The sequence below is a fragment of the Gymnoscopelus microlampas genome (assembly GCF_963454915.1).
Source record: "Gymnoscopelus microlampas genome assembly, chromosome: 8".
NCBI lineage: Eukaryota > Metazoa > Chordata > Actinopteri > Myctophiformes > Myctophidae > Gymnoscopelus > Gymnoscopelus microlampas.
This window is the reverse complement of record NC_139945.1, coordinates 11,093,485-11,112,380: the sequence shown is the minus strand read 5'-3', so window position 1 is coordinate 11,112,380 and position 18,896 is coordinate 11,093,485. Positions and strand designations below refer to the sequence as shown.

Here is an 18,896-nt window from a genome sequence, read left to right as displayed (position 1 = left end):
GGGTATATTTTTACTATGTCACTAAAGAGCTGTTTCTATTGGCACGTTTGACCCTCAAGGTTTCAGCCTCCAGGAAGAAACTCAAAATAGTCAGAGAAGACAAAAAACACCATAAAACCACCACCGGGGGGCTTAATGAAATTCTATCAACCTCATAGACATATGAAAAACAGAAAAAGTGCAAAAACATGGCACCAGCTCTTTAAAGATTGGGTGAAGAGGGGAAAAGGGAGGGGATCCCCAGTCAACTATAGTAGTATATCGTTGTCGTCAAACCTCCAAATTCTCCATTTTCGAACTTTTTGTGTTTTTTCTACAGTGTCACACAAAAGCATCAAAACGTGTCGCTTTGCACCGCATTTCCAGCTTGTAGATCTGCTACTTTTGCTACTTTTGAATTTGAATCCTGAAAAGTAACAGTTTTGGACATATGACAGAGACGATATAAGATTGTGGTTAAGCCAAATGTATACTTCGTCGTACGATGGTGTCTGTCTCTCTCCCTCTCCCTCTCTCTCTCTCTCTCTCTCTCTCTGAGATACCGTCATGCAGTGAAGTATAACTTAGGATTTACTTATCATCACTCTCGCTCTCTCACTCTCTCTCTCTCTCTCTCTCTCTCTCTCTCTCTGTCTGTCCCTGGAGCTAGTGTGACTCGTCCAGCTGATAAGTGACACGGTGCCACCAGCGTCTCATGAATACGGAGTGATAAACATGGAGCCATCGCTCATGACAGCACCAAGAGGTCTGTACGACAACAGCGCTGACAACATGACAAATGTTTGACCACAAGCTGCTGCAGACGACAGCTAGAGATTACTTTAATGAAAAAAACGCCTTAAGCCATAATTTGTCTCGTATAACAGAATACGAGTTAAATTAAGGCTAGGGATTCAGCCAAATATCCACAGTATGTCATACCATACATTTAAAATGTGATTGCACAATCAGCGCCTCGCAGTCGCGAACATTTATAGTCAATTAGTCATTCATTCAAAAGTAGCCCTTATCAGAAAGACTCAGACTCACTAAATTTAGACCCTGTCCGGTGACCCCATGCTTTCACTCGTGTCCCAAGAAAAGCTCAAACTGTGAAAAGTATCTTTCAGTTGATTAAACAGCCTCGCGTGGCTTCCTCCAGTTACAGGTTCTGCTCTCGCAGTCCAAAATGGTGATGAATAATTGATACTGGGAAGACTCAATGCCAAAGATAACCAAACCAACGCATGGTCAGAGGATTAGGGCTGCAAATATTATTTTTCTGCTGTATTAAAGTATGACTACTACTGGACCTTACTTTAAGTACCAAAAGTAAAAGTACTCAAATGTTTGAGAATAGCATAAAATAGGGTATAGTAGAAGTAGAAGTAAAAGTATTGAAAATGGGAAATACCTCAAAATTGTACTTAAGTACAGTACTTAAGTAAATGTACTTAGTCACTTTCCACCACTGAGATTAAGGAGGTAGTGTGAATCAGTGGAACCCAACAGAACCAAGGGTAACTTCCCTAGGTCTCCCGCGTAGGAAACCAAACATCTACCGCTAGGGCAAGAGGGAATCCCTCCTTGGCCAGGGGAGATGTTTGGGTTTTGGGCTTCAGGCTGAGCTATTCTGCTACACAAGCATGACCAGGGTGAGTGAAAAAGAGAAGTGAAATCCTTACAGAAGCAGCATGTTTTTGTTGAGCCCTTTATACTTTTTTTGTATGACAAATAGCTAAAATAGCAGATCTTTCAAGCCCACAACATGTCGCATCGTAATGCGTTGTAAGCTTGTAAATCAGTTATTTTTGATACGTTCGAAAATATGAGAAATTCAATTGTTTTTTTCTTCTTCTTTTTTTTCTTTTAGTTTTTTTAATGTTTTGATTTATTTATTTTCTAACATTTCTGCCTACAGCAACATGCCCAAAATAGAGATGCCAGGTTTAAAGTGGCAAAGGTGAGATGTCAAACAAAGGTTTCTCTGGCCTAATGGCACTGCTTCTGACCTTTGACAGCTGATGCCACTTTACCGGCCAATGGTATCGCTTGTTGTTGCCTCTGAGCCCGCCCACCATCATCCTGTCACTCAGAGGGATTAAGGCAGCCTAAGCCCTCCACAACCCTGCTGCCGTCAACCACTCTGGACAGTTTTCATACAGTCTTACAGACATACTACCAAAAAGGACAGCAGACAGATGATATGATACCACTAATGAAACGCATACAGGAACTGTTTACACACATGTACTGTAACTCCATACATATCGTTGCTGTCTGGCAGAAATCTCCATATTCAAACTTTTTTGTTTTTCTGTAAATTCCTAAACGCCCTCATACTACAGTGTCACACAAAAGCATCTAAAGCAGCAGATCTACAAGCTCGAAGCGCGTCGCTTCGCGCCACGTTTCACGCTTGTAGATCTGCTGTATTGCATCTCTACACATGTGCACACACATATCCAAGTTCTATGTACACTGAAGACACTGAACCCCTGACTGCTCCCGATGAGCAGGTTGGTGCCTTGCATGGTTTCCTCTGCTGTGGGTGTGTGAAAGTGTGTGTGAATGTAATGCACATTGTAAAGCACTTTGGATAAAGGCGATATAAATACACATGCACCATTCACCATTTATAGTGTATCTCCATAAACGTGCATAGCAAGTCAAGATCCTACATACACCAGTCCTACACCAGCGTTCATTAACCCCTTCAATCCGGGACCGCGTCTACAAATGTCTTCTAAATCCTAATCCTGAAAAACGTATGTCGCTATATCAGTGGTGCCCAAACTTTTCAAGGGTCAAGGACCCCCAAAATTATATGTATTTGGCCGCGGACCCTCAACTCAAAATATTTTGTTCCAGCCAGGGACCCCCCCCCCCACAGAAACAAAGATTTCAGTTACAAATGTTCACTTAAAAAAATATAGGCCTATATATTCAAAGATTTGCACACATTTTCAAGATTTTTCAAAAAAATAGCAGATCTACAACTCTGTGCCACGCTACGAGCTTGTAGATCTGCTATTTTTGAATAGCACGTCCGTGTGTGTGTGTGTGTGTGTGTGTGTGTGTGTGTGTGTGTGTGTGTGTGTGTGTGTGTGTGTGTATGGATATGACCGCGTACAGTACGCCGGGTATGAAAACTGAACGGTAAATAGAAACCATGCATTCCAGCCAGTACCGCGGAAAGCCTGGTTGACACGAGGTAAAAAAAAAAAAAAGCACAACTCACCTTCCTATCATAGTAGAGTGCTGCTGCACAGCAGCCTCCAGGAGGCGCTCTAGGATGGTCCATTCCCCCATGGCTGGGTTTAGGAGGCATCCACCGGGCACGGGAGATCAGCCCTGAGCCCACTTCCTGTGGGCTTCCGGGTCAGAAGGGGCACCGAGGCTGGCGCCGAGGTCCGTCGCCTGCGACCGGACGTTTACTCCAGCTGGTACGTGAGGCGAGGTGAGGGGTGGTGCTGGTGGGCGGGGTGAAGGCCGGTGGTGCTGCGGGGGTGGAGAGTCCAGAGTTAAAGGAATGTCTAAAAGAACTGGGATTCCTTGAAGTAGCTCACTGAGACCCCATTCTGACTGCTATCGCCCCCCCCCCCCCCTGAGATTTTTGGATCAAACCTGAGCTTTTTGGATCAAAGCTTAACAACTGGCACACATCCACACTCGCCTGTGTGCGTGTGTGTGTGTGTGTGTGTGTGTGTGTGTGTGTGTGTGTGTGTGTGTGTGTGTGTGTGTGTGTGTGTGTGTGTGTGTGTGGATGGACACGCCCCCCACCTACTGCCTCCGGAGTTGCACCTGTTCTGAGATCACATTGAGTTTCTTCCACTACTTTCTCTCGCTCTCTCTCCCTCTCTCTCTCCCTCTCTCTCTTTATTTCGCTACCGTAGCCAGCACCAGTCCTCGGGGTACACCTGAACCCAGCTACCTCTCAAACAGCTGGTCTGTGCATTTCATACACTCACTCACTCGCAGACTGACTGACTGAGACAAAACACGCCTGGTCTAACACACGCACGCACGCACGCACGCACGCACGCACGCACACACACACACACACACACACACACACACACACACACACACACACACACACACACACACACACACACACACACACACACACACACACACACACACACACACACACACACACACGTAATTTTGTATCAGCAATTCACTGTACTCGTTCAGCTTGGTACCTTGAACTAGTAGTGCTGCCTCCACTATTTTCAAATAAGCATTGTAAGGAGTCCTAAACATCTATTAGTGCAAACAGATAATAAGCATCACTCACACACACTTCCACACTCGCCCTCACACGCACACACGCACGCGCGCACGCGCACGCACACGCACACACACTCACGCTTTGACAGCATCTCGGTCCTCTCAGGTCCATGCGCTCACGCGAGCCCAAGTAAGCAGCGCTCCATGTCTCTCCTCTCTCCTCCAGTCCTCCATCCTCTTCCTTCTTCTTCTTCTTTCTCCCCCCTCCACACGTCCGTCCTCCTTCTTTCCTCCTGGCTTTGGGAGAATCCTCCTCTCTCTCCCCTCACGTTTGTTCCTGTGAGTGTTCTCCTCTCTGTCCCCAATGCTCCCTCCTCCTCCTCCTCCTGCTCCTCCTCCTCCTGTTGAGTTCACACACCGCCAGTCACCGCTCGAGCAGAGCGCGCTCCCTTTGCTGCCTTCTCTGCCTCTCCGCTAGATAGTGTGTGAAACACAGGGAGAAGATCTCCACTCCTCCTGTTTACCCCTCTCTCTCTCTCTCTCTCTCTCTCTTTCTCTCTGAGTGGCGGAGGAGAGGCAGCTCTTTATTTTCTATCCTTCCCCGTCGCCCCTCACATTGTTTACCTTTCTCAATGTGTTTTCACACACATTCTCTCGCTCTCTCTGTCTCTGTCCGGACCTTCCACCTGCCTGCCTCCCTCTCCTCCTCTCTCTCTCTGTCCACCAGTAGACACAATCTGTGCGTGTGTCCAGAGGATTAGCGAGAGGAATCATCTCTCCGCTCCTCCCCCCTCCTCCCTCACTCACTCTCTCCTCTCATTCTTCTTTATCCCCACCTCACTCTCCCCCCCTCTCGCTCTCTCTCCTCTTCACCACCCACTGTTCCACTCCAACCAGCACCACCACCACCACAACAACCCCATGTTCCACTCTCTCTTATTCCTCCATCCGTTTTCCTCCTCTTTGCGTCACCATTTCTGGTCTTGTGGTTGCAAAATCTCTCTCTTATCTCCCTCAGTTTGTATTGATTTGTGTTAGTTTCACGGCCATTACTTGGTCATGCATGTGCGCACGCGAGTGCGCGCGCACACACACACACACACACACACACACACACACACACACACACACACACACACACACACACACACACACACACACACACACACACACACACACACACACACACAGGGGAGGGGAATGGGAGAGGCAGGTCAAAGGATGCTGAACCACAGATTGAGAGATGGTGAGAAGAAGTGAGACCCAGAGAGGAGGGAGATAGTGATCACAGGAAAAACAGAGCCAGAGGTAGTGATGGTCTGCGTGCGTGTGTAGTCAGATGATGCCGTGTGTGCTCATGCAAGACCTCGGAGATGTAACATCACAAGACATCAGTGGGATCTGGGTTTACATCCTGTATACATATTATACATATATGTGCAATATGTGAATATCTCACTGATTTGACCAAATATCCTCACAAAAAAATAAACACACATACAAAACACACACACAAAGAGAAATGTGTGTATAACCCTAACCTCGATCTCCAGGCTTTTATTGTTTAGTTAACCCAGGCGAGAAGAGCCAGTCCTCACTTTTAAAGGGTCTATTTAAGGGTTAAGGTTTAGGGTTAGGGTTCAAATTAGGGTAAGGATATGTAGTGGTTTATGGTTTCGGTTAGGGCAGGGGTATTCAACTAGATTAGGCAGGGGGCCACAACTGTAAAATAATTTGGAGTCGGGGGCCACACAGCGCAAATGCACGCGCGCGCAGCGCGCGTGCATGTGCGCACACAATTTGCGCGCGTGCGCTTCGCGCACGCGCGCGAAATTTTTCGGGTCTAATTCGGTCTAATTCGGGTCTAATTCGGTTCTATTTGACCAATATAAATCAACCTTTTTTCGGGTCTAATTCGGTCTAATTCCGTTCTATTTAAGGTTCTAAGTTAAGTTCCAATGAAAGATGGCCTTTCAAGAACTAATGAAGGATAAATAATTTGTACTGTTTTAACTTTGATAACATAAATCAAAGTTAAAATAAATAATAATTATGAAAATTAAAAAAAAAAAAAAAAAAAAAAATTTTTTTTTTTTTTTTTTTTTTTTTGGAATATGGCCAGGGGCCACAAGGAAGCTCCTCGCGGGCCGCACGTGGCCCGCGGGCCGCCAGTTGAATATCTATGGGTTAGGGTATTCATATAGTCAATGAAAATCAGTCATCGCAAACGTGCCAATACGAATGTGTATGTGCATGCTTTGCCCACTTTCAACCTGCCATTTTTTTTACTATGTCATTATAGGTTCAACATGTTAAGTAGATTTTTGGGGGGTTTGCCAATATAGCAAAAATAGCAGATCAACAGTACAAAATCACATGAGATGCTATGCATTGTGAGCTTGCACCTGTACATCAGCTATTTTAACTATGATGAAGTATATAGGGCTTAACTGCTGACTGTGCTGGAGCACACCAAACTGTGAGGCAGAGGACATCAATGGAAATGAGTGTTTTCAAACCACTTCCTCCTTTATCTCCAAGTCTGCCAGCCAACAGAAGCAGAACAGAGTGGAGGAGTATAGTCATCTATATTCCTAACAACCCTTGAGACGAGTAAGATATAAATCATAATCTATAGTCTAGTCCACGCCAACTTAATCTGTCAAGATCAGCGTCTCGCGCGTGACGAGAGTAAAACATACAGCTTGGCCTTCAGATTGTCGCTGTCTGGCGTACGTACACACACACACACACAATGTAAAGACTTATGGACAGACAGGGACAGGCAGAAGGGGAAGACAGCTGACCTTCACACACAGACTTGAAGAGACAAAAAAGTTACACAGACACAGGCAGACACAGACAGACACACCAGGTGGTAGCTAGGTAGCAAGCATGGGCAGTGTTCCAACGACCTGTGTGTGTGTAGGGGAGGTTGACCAAGTGTTTTGGGCAGCTAGGTGGGTGCGGGGCCTATGCACACTCCCAAGGTAAAAAAGATTACTATTTTCACACTAATTAACAGATAAGAGGCTTTGGAAGAGCTCCAGGCACCCCCAGGGGTGTGTGTGTATGTGTCCTTGTCCACACCAGCAGGGACATGGAAGGCAATTATGGTTTAAGCCAGTGAGTTGGAATCAATTATCACAGCCCCCCAGCCCGTCTTTCTTTTATATTTTCCATCTTCATTCACATCAGCTTTGACCAAGAAATTACACAACCAGTCCAAATGATATAGCTTTACAGTTTGTTTCAGAGTAATGAGATTGCATAACGTGATGTATTTAAAAATAGAAATCTCATGAAGGCTCATATCATTTTGCATTCATCTATGTTTTTCTTAGCTGGTTTTATCTGATAGACAACTGCAGACTGACGTACGCATGCCTTGATTCAAAACCCTTTCAACGAGACTTTTGGTTCAAGCACCACGTCCCCCCCTTGAGCTGCCGTTTAAATACTTACTTGTTTTCATGGCACTCCAATACCTCGACCGCCTACCCCATTATTGATGCTTATGGATTTGCACTTTAAGTTGCTCTGGATAAGAGTGTCAGCTCAATGCCTACATTGTATATTGACCTTATCTGGTCAGTTTGTACCGAACAAGTCATGACATTATGGTTTCAAGCGGCATGGCTTAGTGAAAACACTCCAGACAAACGCATGTCATGTAGAAAGACAAGGATAGGATAATTCCTTTAACAGGTCCGTTCATGAAAGTCCTTACGGTCTTGTTTCCAATGAGGGCATGTGAGCAATTAGGGGTTAAGAGTCTTGCTCAGGGACAAATGTCATCTCATCGACACATTTGCTGCTCTGGCCTGGAATCGTACCTGGGGCAACCAGGGCCTCTGGCTCCCTAACCACTCAGCTATGGCCGCCCCTAAGTCAAGTCGGCAAATATGTTGAGTTTTGTTGGAAATTGGGGATTAAGCTTACCACTAGTCACCTTGTTAGAAAAGCAGCAACTTGTGTTGTGGGGTTTTGTGATCATGTCACAGGTACACGCACAATGCAAATCAGAGTACCTTACTTGAACATTGCAGATCTACAAGCAAACGTGTTGAGCTTGCAGAGTGGACATTTTCGGCAAAGAGATTTGGTGTGGAAGGAAACAATACTAGATGATCTAGTATCGAGCCCTGGGGGACTCCGGTCATCAAAGCTTTAAGGGTTCAATGGTTGAATGCATGATATACGACAGCCTCTAGTGGAATATTTATTTATTAGCAGGAAGAACACCCACAATTTGAATAAAAACCAAACCATACCGTAGCAGTAGGTTATCATCAACTGCAACACATTCCAATTCGACAGTGTCCATAAATTACAGGGCATTGTAATTTTATAAAGCTCAACAGTATGATATATTAAGTCAAACAAAACAGATCTCCAGCACTTTGAGTCTTGTTTAATACAAGTGGGCATTTCAAACTTCAGAAATGCCAGTCTTGTAGGTGGCATATGCATTTGTAAGCAACTGTAATAATCATGGTATTACAGACACAAGACCTGCAAAATGGTCTTGCTCAAATAACCCAGCTGTGAACAGCAGGCACCTTTCAGAGTGCCCGTTTGTATATATAATATACAGTTTATTATTGAATTACTGTGGCTGTAGACAAAGCCAGATCTTCCGTGGTCAGATGGACTTTAGGTGATCTCTCTGAAAGCCCTCTTCTCCTGGTACTTCACCTTGTGCTTTCTCACAAACCTAAGATGAATAAAAAGGAAAGGGGAGGCAGGACAGAGGCAAAAAATATATAAGTTAGAACAAAGATTTATAGCAAGAACGTATTCATAATCTATATATTCTTCTAGTTTAACATCAACATTTCCATGATCAGATACTGGGGGGCTTTGTGATAAGATGTTAAATAAGAGGAGAGAAGGTCCTTACTTGGCTCTCTCTCTGGGTTCTATCAGATTCCTCTTCTGAAGGCTCTTGAAGCGGTCTTTGAGGACGCTGCCCTCTGGCTGCAACACAGAGACATTACATGTCAAAGGAGAAAAACTCAAACTGAGCAGTAAAACATTAAACAGTCATTATTTCAATATCCCCCACAAAGTAAAAGCAAGTATAGCACTTGAGGGGGCATCGGGGTGGGGGGGGGTGAAAATAACTAGGGAAAATGGGATTGACGTGGCAATGACAGAGGGACTGTTAACACATCAGGTGCCAGCATTTTATAATAACAGATTACGTTCAGTGCCGAAATCTCACCGTTGAGCTGCGCAGCGTTGTTTAAACTGTAGACTCCACGACGTGCATTCCATGAGAAAAAAAAGCATGCCTCCATTTTGCCCGATGGTACTGGCTAACGCCTGGAACGATAACATCGCTCACGCGAGTAACAATGGCGGAGCGATCGTGCACTAAAAATGAGTAATTTTCCCCAGAGTAAAAAGTTTCGGAGTTATAGGGGTTTTAGAGAAGGAAATAGAGCGGAAGCGGATGTGCGCCATGTTTTTTGACACGATGATGCATCTGGCCCATCCTTCTCAGATTCACCGTGGGTGATCCCAAAGCTGCTCCAGCCCCTCCCGTATGGAAAAAAACACCAAACACGGTTCGGACCGTGTTCGGCACCAGAGCGCTACTATGTGAAAACACGGTCCAGACAGTGTTCGGCACCTGATGTGTTAACTGCATAAGCCCCATGTATCTACTCTGGGCGAACATTTGCAGATCTACATTTTCTGGAAGCTTTGGACCGAGCTTGTTGATCAGCTATTTTGGTCGAGATATTTGGTGTAGAGGAGAAAAAGGAACAGACCTAGTACAGAGCCCTGGGGAACCCTGTTCAAAAGTATGAACACACTTAATATTTATGTTGTTAATATCGGTTTATCGATGCATCCAAGAAAACGTCAAGAGATAATATCAGTATCTCTTCGCTGTCCAATATTTAGCCATTAATAGCGTGGTACTAGGTGTAATAAATTAAGCCTTAATACATTATAATTGCCCTCTATAACAACTTAAATATTTTAACTTTCACTCAATAGGGACCGCTCCCGTCGCAAAATGATGATGTCATATGCCCATGTGTGGTCCAGCCCTATGGAATGCATGTGCCAACTAAAAAAAAACACCTTAATACTTCCTAAGATTAATATGAGCATCAAATATTATAAATACTTTTTATTAGCACATGCATTCCATAGGGCTGGACCACACATGGTCAAATGACATCAACTTACTGAGTGAAATATGAACCATTTCTAAAATAAAATATTAAGGTTTTTAGTTATAGAGGGCAATTATAATGCATATAAGGCTTATTGGCCAGGGATCCTTTTAACGAAGCCCCACAAATGTAGTGTTTAGTGGTGAAGATACTCTATATGAGAGATCGGGATGGCATTGCCAAATGGTTGTGGGCATGCAAGTACTGTGGTGATGTGGAAAAAAAAATCTTTTTGAATTTAGCTTGCGCCAGGACCTCACTGTACACTGTTCCCTTTACAGAATATGAAAAAATAAAAGTTAGACACATGAGTCACGAGCACAGACAACATCTAAATTGGGCAAGTTATGAAAACATTTACAACGGCATCCTGCTCCTTCCTCCCTCTGGCAACTGGATTACACACATGCGCTGGTTAATCAGTGTTAATTATGGCTTCAAACACTGCCACTATGTAAAAATGTATTTTTCTAAAATGATTTGTTATATTAAGCTTGACACTTGCATGGATTTTATATTTGGGAATCTGGTGATTGCCAATCATTTACTTGGATGGCATCACAAACAAGTTCTGATCTTCATTTCTATTTGTGTGTGTTGGTATCCTCAGATCCCAGGGGTTTGTTAACATAACATCCCCCTGAGCTCCAGGGTGATCTTCACATTCCCGCAGAGGGAATACTGGGAGCGCAAGGATGGGTTCATCACTGGACACACAAGTCTACTTTTCTGGCAACTGAACGTTCTAATTTAAAACATTGACAATAGCACACTCTTCTCCATTTCTCCCAACTGGGTCCCACAAGCAGTCTCAGCACGAAGAAGCACCTATCTAACGTTAGTTTGTTGCCGACAGACAATCATGAATACGTAAATATACCCCCATCCAAATGTCTGGGAGCACCTATGGGCCATCACTGGCATGGTCGATAAAGCGATGTGAAACTATTCATGCTTTGTTAGTGTATGGCCAGAGAGGGAACCGTTTGACATCATGCATGTAGCAGCATGAGCTGTGATTGATCTACTTTAGAGAGGACGTACACAGACAAACCCTGAGATTAAACACTTGAACAGTGTCCCAATTCTGGGGGCAAACATTTACCAAAAAAAAGCGGCTAGTTTTGGAAAGATATTTGGTGTAGAGGGGAAAAGCAGTGCGCCAAGTATAAAACCCTGGGGGACTGGGTCAAAATAAAGTATATAGGGTTTAAGTGGTTCATACTGTGATATGAATCCCTTCTCAACACACAGGAGAGAGACAAACAGAATCCTTTAACACATGAAAGAGAAGCCCTCCTCGACACAGTGGTAGAGTGATAGAAATGGGTAAAGAAAAATAAAGTTGTAAAGGCGGTATTAATGCAGTACCTTGAGTCTGCGCAGGGAGCCCGCCAACTCATCACTCAGCTGTACCTCCATGTCCTGTGGGTGGAACCTGAATACGAGCAGCAAACAGAAACTATTAGAGACAACAAGTGCAGTTCCATCCCTGCTACACACACACACTTTATACTGTGAAGTCCTGGACATAGCATCTAGACATTCAGATTTCAGCCATTTCACCATAAAGAAAGGCTAGATGGCTTTTACAAAGTTCAATGCTGCAAGTGCAAATGTCCAGCCATGATGAAAGCAGTGAGAACATCTGCACACTTCCAACTTATTTCTTACAATAATATGAACATTTATAGCATAACATTTAAGACTCAATGGCAGAGAAAGGTTGTTGGGGAGTGGTTTGGACATAAGGTAACAGTGCAACAGTAAATCAAAACATATTCGGGAGGAATATTTTTGAAATTTCCCCTAAAATGTTTCTAAAAAAGATAGTTGCTGCTCTAAGACATACTTTTGTCTGCCGAGGCGTCTGGGCTGACTCAAGGCCGCCTCCTCATTGGCCTTCCGCTGTGCCCGCCTCTCCTTGGTCCTCTGCTCCCGCTGTTTGACCGAGGCTTTGAGGGAACGCAGCTGGAACAGCTGCTGCCGTCGTCCTGCCAGCTGCTGGGCCATTTTCCGCCGCTGCGCCTGTGGTTGTGTGGAGAGAGGACGAGGAAAACATTGAGAGGCCGAGCCAAGATTCTGAACTCCCGTTGTTGTTCATCAGAACCACTTCGTTATTACCAAGGGCACCAATCGCATTATGAAAACAGGATAGGAAAAAGTATCACACTTTATCAGAGTGTCAGTACATGATACCATCTTGCACCATGCCAAGTTAGACAATATTTTACCCAAAAAAACAGACGTTTCTCTTACTAAATGTTATGTACATTATGAAAGCTCTTTCAATCAAAAGCCATCCAATTGTGTGATTGAGAAATAGCAATAGCCGACGTTATATTTTAACCAATTCAGTCCTATATACACCGTTGTATATATGCTAAAATAGCATAACAGTTTACCTAGGACATGCCCAAATGGGGGCACCAGGCTGAAAGTGGTTAACAGCCCAAGTACTGAAAAGCACAGACCAGTAGAAGCTGCTCATCGCCTGGCCTTACCTTGAACTTTAGTGCCTTCTCTTTTTTCCTCTGTTTCTCAGTCTTCTTCTCCGCCTGTGAGACGGCTCCCACGGGCGGTGACTCTTCATCCTCGGCCTCCTCCTCTTCCTCGTCGTCCACTACCAGTCCTTCCACCTGCTCCTGGAACCTGTCCTCCTAAAGACAGAACACGCACACATCAGGACCAAAACTGAGGTTTCAATCATCTCAAGAACTGGATATTAACACAAGAAAGCTGCACACAAGCCCAGCTGAGGAGAGATGGAATATCATAAACAAAATAAAAGGAGACAAACATGTACTGTACCTCTGTGGCTTTGCTTGCCCTGTCGACAGCCAACTGTTTCTTTAGTCTTGTCAACACCTTTTCTTTTTTCACCTCCACTTCATGAGCCTCCTTTAGCAGGGCCTGTTACCATAGGAAACACGGGAGGATGGGACTTAGTTAGTGCTCAAGTTGACTCAAGAGGAACAGCATCAGTCATAACTATAGTACCTAGAACGGGGTTAAAAACCTAAAAAGCCTGTTCATATAAACTGTGTTTGTATCCTCAGATCCCAGGGGTCTGTTAACGTAACATCCACCCCGAGCTCCAGGGTGATCTTCACATTCCCACAGAAGGAATACTGGGAGCGCAAGGATGGGTTCATCACGGGACACACGCATCTACTTTTCAGGCAACTGAATTGTTCACATTCTAATTAAAACCCATTTACAATGGCATTCTGCCCTTAACCATTTCTCGCAACTGGGTTCCGCATACAGTCTATGCACGGTTCTGTCATCTAATGTTAGTTTGTTCCAAACATTTGAGGCGAAAAATGGGCAATGAATTTGCTGAATCCTGCTCTATATTGGCTCTGCAAAGCCTAGTTCGATGAATGTAAAAGTTACTTTGAGACGCCAGAAATAGAACAAATATAGCTACAACAACCTACAGTAAGGGAATCGTTCTAGTTCAGTTCAAACCTGGGTGGTGAGGCAAGTTAACATTTTAGCATCATCACCACATTCAAAAATATTGACCACATGGAAGAGGTCCTTGTTGCAAAAAAGCTCGAGTTGCCCTGGTCTATGATGGGGGACTCCAAATTTGGGCAAGGTTTCAGTGTAATTACAGCCCCACTGACTTTGATTCAAAGTTAAATATTTCAAAAAGTATGTCATAATCAAACAGTCTGTGGCCTACAGGCAGCGTGGACAAGACATTTGGCACTTATCGGTCCAGTAGTTTGTGAGATTGAGAATGTCCTTTAATTATAGTCAATTCAAATTTGCCCCTCACTTATACGAGAATGCCAGATGGTTGTCAACGAGGAATTGCAGTCATCAATTCAAATTTGTTCCTCATTTATACTTACTAGAATGGCAGATGGTTTCAGTCAACGAGAACAGTAAGTAAGTCGAGTGCAAGTAGAGAGCTAGATTAGATATTAAGAAAATGCTAGCTAGAGGAAAAGTGAAACTAATCACTACACTAGAGAGAGGGTTACCTGATGGTCAAAGAAGTCTGGGTTGTAGGATCCACCCGGAGCGATCACTTCTACTGCAGGGAGAATAGAGGGCTTCTCATTCATCCTCTCTGGACGCTGACAACCCAAAACACAGCTGTGTTAGTTAACCTCCAGCAACACACACACCAGCCTAATAATAAACAATAAAACTCAAACGCTCACCGAGATGCGCTTCTTGCAAGTCTGTTGAAGGTACCATTGGTCCCCTTGGTCCTCTGTCTCTGTAGCTACTATTTGAAGGAAATTGAAAGAAAAGAAAAATATTACAACTACAGTACATAAATGTAGTACACGCAGGAGATTAGCAATGTGTTGTTCCATTAAGCTGGCTAGAGTTCTAAACAATTACTTTATCCATTATGGCAAGGCTTCAGACTAACATTTTACACCGGTGGTACTGCCAGCCTGCCACCAAGTTCTTCAGTTAGTGGCAGAAGCACATACTTTCAACACAACAAATGCTGTATCACAGTTTTTTTCGAGGCGCGGAACACTTCAGGTTGCCACTTCTTTGTGCAGGAGAAGGCCATCACAATATACTATACAGCACGAGGCAGAGAGAAAAGCCACCAATCTGTATTCATCATTTATAATCACCGTTTGACCAAAACATGCCTTCGGGTGTAACAAAGTTGTGATTTGTTACATTAATTAAAAGACAGATTGTGTCTTTAGGAATTTACTGATTTCCAATAACTGGATGGAGGACAACTTTGATACACAGATGAGCTGAAGAAATGGTTGCATTGTGTGCCACGGCTTACTGGCAGTGATGGGACTATTCTACATTTGTGTGTTGGCATCCTCAGATCCCAGGGGCCTGTTCACAAAACATCCCCCCTGAGCTCCAGGGTGATCTTCACATTCCCAGAGGGAATACTGGGAGCGCAAGGATGGGTTCATCACTGGACACACATTAAAACCGGGAAATCCAGATAGCAGATCTACAGCTCGCCACGAGCTTGTACATTTGCTATTTTTTAAACAAATCTTGAAAGCGTTAGTCCTGTAATAATTGAATAATTTTGCATTTTCAACACAAATGTTCTATCTCTTAATGGGTTTAACTACACCACTCACTTTCACCTCCCCAAAGGTCAAAGAAGGCTCTCTCTGGGTTTTTGCCGGTTTCGGTCACTGCCTTCTTGGTCGTCAGACTGACCGGGCGAATGTTCAACAGCCGCTTCTGCCTCTGTGACACCTTGCCTTTGGCAGCCTGGTTCTCGATCCTCTCTGCCGTGCGCCGGAGCTTCTTGGCGTTGGGTTGCTGGTGGGAAAGCACACTGGAGGAGGAAAGAGGCAGAATAGCCGCTATGAATATATGGAGCACGGTCAGAAGGTTAACCACTTTGTCTATCCTTTGTCGAACAATGGTGCTGCCCAGCAAAAATAGCCAATCTAAAATCTACAAGCTCACACAGCATCTCATTGTGAGCTTGTAGATCTCATGGAATAAAGCAAAACAAAATCTCTTGACTGAAACATTTTGTTAGGCCAGGTCCTAATCTGTGATTTGTGAAACAGCTAGAAAGAAACTGATGCATGAGATCTGTCATATCTGATGAATTTTCACCTACAGTATATTGACGTGCCCAAAATAGGGACAGCACGACACTGTGGTTAAGACTGGATAAGGAGGTGCAGTAAACTGCTGCGTTTGCTTCCTACAGGACTATGCAAGCAAACACTTTCTATTCGGTAGTTTGTTGCTTGCATTGGATCTGCATTATTAATTTTTCTGCTCAAGTTTCCCTGCCTCTGTTCAAATATTCTGCACAATGCAGAGCTTGCTAGTTGTAAATGACACACAAAGTATTAGAAATGACTTGTATGACAGCAACCCATACGACAACCAAAGAGCTCAAGCTTGTGAAATATAGAAGGATATGCTTGCTTTATTTCCCAGAACTAAGCTTAGTGTAGGTTGCAGGGGGCTGTGCACTTGCACTTGCACCCAGTCACCTTCCTATTCACAAAGTCAGCATATTCATTTGCATGCCTGATCTTATAACTAGTCATGTTCTGTTAATGTGCCGAATATAAAAATGTATCATCAATTATTTAACACTGGGAGAGATTCAAAAGAGGATTGCTGAAAGAGAAATAAATGTATGTAGGCAACGCTAAAGAGAGACGATGTTGGCTTTGTTTGTTGGCGTTAACAAAACGTGTGTTTTGTTATCCTTCAGTTGCATTATCTTGTAACGATTAGGACTGCCTTAAGGTTTAGTCCGAATTCACAAAACGCATCTACCTCTCAGCGATAGCATATTCAACTTTTTGCTAAGCCATGGCAACACTCCCGTTTGGGCAGTTGACAGACCTAATAACTCCACCCATTCCGAACGGTTAGTACCAAAAGCAAAGACAACAAAGGGGTAGCTAAAAAGCGGCCAGGGTGCTGTGCCCCGGTGCGGGTTAGTTGGCAGTGGAGAGGGCGAAAAAAGGGTCCCATGCGGTCCTGTACCGTACCATGCAGGTGATCTGGAAGGGACTGTTGTAAATGGATCCAATCAAGAAACATTGCAAGAAAAACTTTGTTGTTGTGATGAATGATGACTGCTGCAAAGACCAGTCTAACCTTGCAGGGTTTAAAAAGGGAAAGCGTGGTGTAGACTAAACTTACTCTTTGGATGGTGGGACCAGGGAGTCATTCTTCAGTATCAGATCGATCCTCAGAGGGCGTGACACCTTCCCTTTCCTCCTCTTCCCTGTAACAGGAGGCGGTTGTCGTTCTGCAGATAGAAGAAAAGAAAAAATATCTTCACAGCACAAATACTGACAAGCATGGCATCTTAACCACTTAAGCCCTGTTTGATACTTCATCGCACAACACTGTCACATGGCGAAAACAGCCGACCTATAAATTACGCGTAGTTTGGCTATTCTATATTCACCTGTTTCCTAGGCTGTGTGTTTTTCACTTCCTGACGATTTGATCCAATGAAACTGGTCAGATGACCAATGAAATCGACAGGAAGTGGAAAAAACACAGCCTAGGAAACAGGTGAATACCTTTGAAATGTTTCACCTATGACATGCCAAAAACAGGGACGGCAGGTTGAAACTAATGGGCATGAATAAAGCATAGTAGCAACAGAGGCTATTTGTGAGAGTACAATCCGTCAAAAGGAAGACTGGGTTTAGGCTAGTCATTATATCAAAATACGCACAAGCGGTGCGGCAGAACATTTTAAAATGCTTACCCTTCTGTGGGGTTTTCTCCTGGTTACCAAGATCCACAAAGAACAGGCTGTCATCCGTCTTCTCAGATAGAAGACCCCTGTTGAATGAAAAATATCATCATGTCTCAGGTAGGATCGATCTGCTGAGAAAACTGTTCTGTGGTTGCCTCCATATTATTTCACCATAGGTTATATTAAAGGCAGGCCAATGCGAAGCCCCTTTGTTTGTCAGACAAGTCCTGACCTGGACTTAGTGTTTTATACTCTAATGTTTTTTTAACCACTATGTATGATGTGTGGGTTATTTTTTATTTGCAATTCAAAAGAATAAAAGAAAAATGCAACTTTGCTTACAACTGAAACTGTTTTACAACAAAAACAAACCCATATGGGGCAAAAAAATAAGTATTTTTATGTAGATTTTTTTGGAAGTACTAAATGTAAAGACTATCTCTGTAGCTGAAACTTAGGTAGGGTAAAGGGGTTTCATTTTTTAAAATACGTTTTAAATGGCTCTATATTCTGAAAGTAATGAGCTTTAGCTCTATATTCTGATAGCAAATGAGCTCTAGCGCTATATTCTGATAGTAATCAACTTTAGCTCTATTCTGATAGTAATCAACTTTAGCTCTATATTCTGATAGTAATGAGCTTTAGAGAGTTTGTTCAGTAACAGGAGTCTCCCCGTCTCTCCAGCTCTTTAAAGAAACAGAACATGCTCAGGTGGGGAACTCGGGATACCAATTTCATCCAAGCAGAAGAGATACAGGATAAACAGCTATTTTCTCCATTTAAAAAACAAACAAACATTCTATTTCATGAAAAGTTTCTCCATCTCCCCCAGACCAGACCAGACCAGGCCAGGCCAGACCAAGGCAGAGCCCCCCCATGCTCACACTCACCCTACGGCCCTCTCCTGGAGCCTGAAGTCGTCCAGAAACTGCTCCACATCCTGGACGTCGCTGTGTTTGTTCCAGCTCTTCTTCTTGTTCTTGTTCACACGTTTCTTTCGAGTGCTGTACAGGTCTGTTGCTTTCTTGGCCGCGTTTACGGTCAGAAAGCCGTCCTGAGCGGCCGCCACGCGTTTCCACTTCTTGGCCGTCGCCATGTTGGATTGAGAAGAAGTCAACACGCATGGGTCTTCCTCGTCTGATATAAAGGAGTTGCCTCACTATCGCCATCTACAGGACTGCGTCGGAAATAATAGATCTACAAGCTCACAACGCGTGGCGGACGCTACGCGTTGTGAGCTTGTAGATCTGCTATTTTCGAGAGCATAGATT

The 18,896-nt window shown here is 43.9% G+C and overlaps 2 protein-coding genes across 2 annotated transcripts in view; both read right to left on the bottom strand.

Moving 5' to 3' along the window:
- Positions 1-3,300, bottom strand: part of gjd1b (gap junction protein delta 1b) — a gene marked incomplete at its 3' end in the record, with an annotated part of 41,629 nt that extends 38,329 nt beyond the window's left edge. The window contains exon 1 of the mRNA XM_084065059.1: positions 3,221-3,300. Coding sequence (XP_083921185.1) covers positions 3,221-3,291 — 71 coding nt within the window. The 5' untranslated portion in view covers positions 3,292-3,300. The remainder of the gene's footprint in view (positions 1-3,220) is intronic.
- A 5,126-nt stretch (positions 3,301-8,426) lies between these two features.
- nop53 (NOP53 ribosome biogenesis factor) lies at positions 8,427-18,731 on the bottom strand. The gene is made up of 12 exons (XM_084065269.1): positions 18,516-18,731; positions 17,635-17,711; positions 17,055-17,163; positions 15,509-15,711; positions 14,591-14,658; positions 14,408-14,503; positions 13,221-13,322; positions 12,914-13,069; positions 12,262-12,437; positions 11,781-11,847; positions 9,119-9,195; positions 8,427-8,932 (listed from the first exon to the last, which is right to left on the bottom strand). The coding sequence occupies exons 1-12, from the start codon at positions 18,719-18,721 to the stop codon at positions 8,872-8,874; spliced, it is 1,398 nt and encodes a 465-aa protein (XP_083921395.1). The 5' UTR covers positions 18,722-18,731; the 3' UTR covers positions 8,427-8,871.
- Positions 18,732-18,896: the final 165 nt, after the last annotated feature.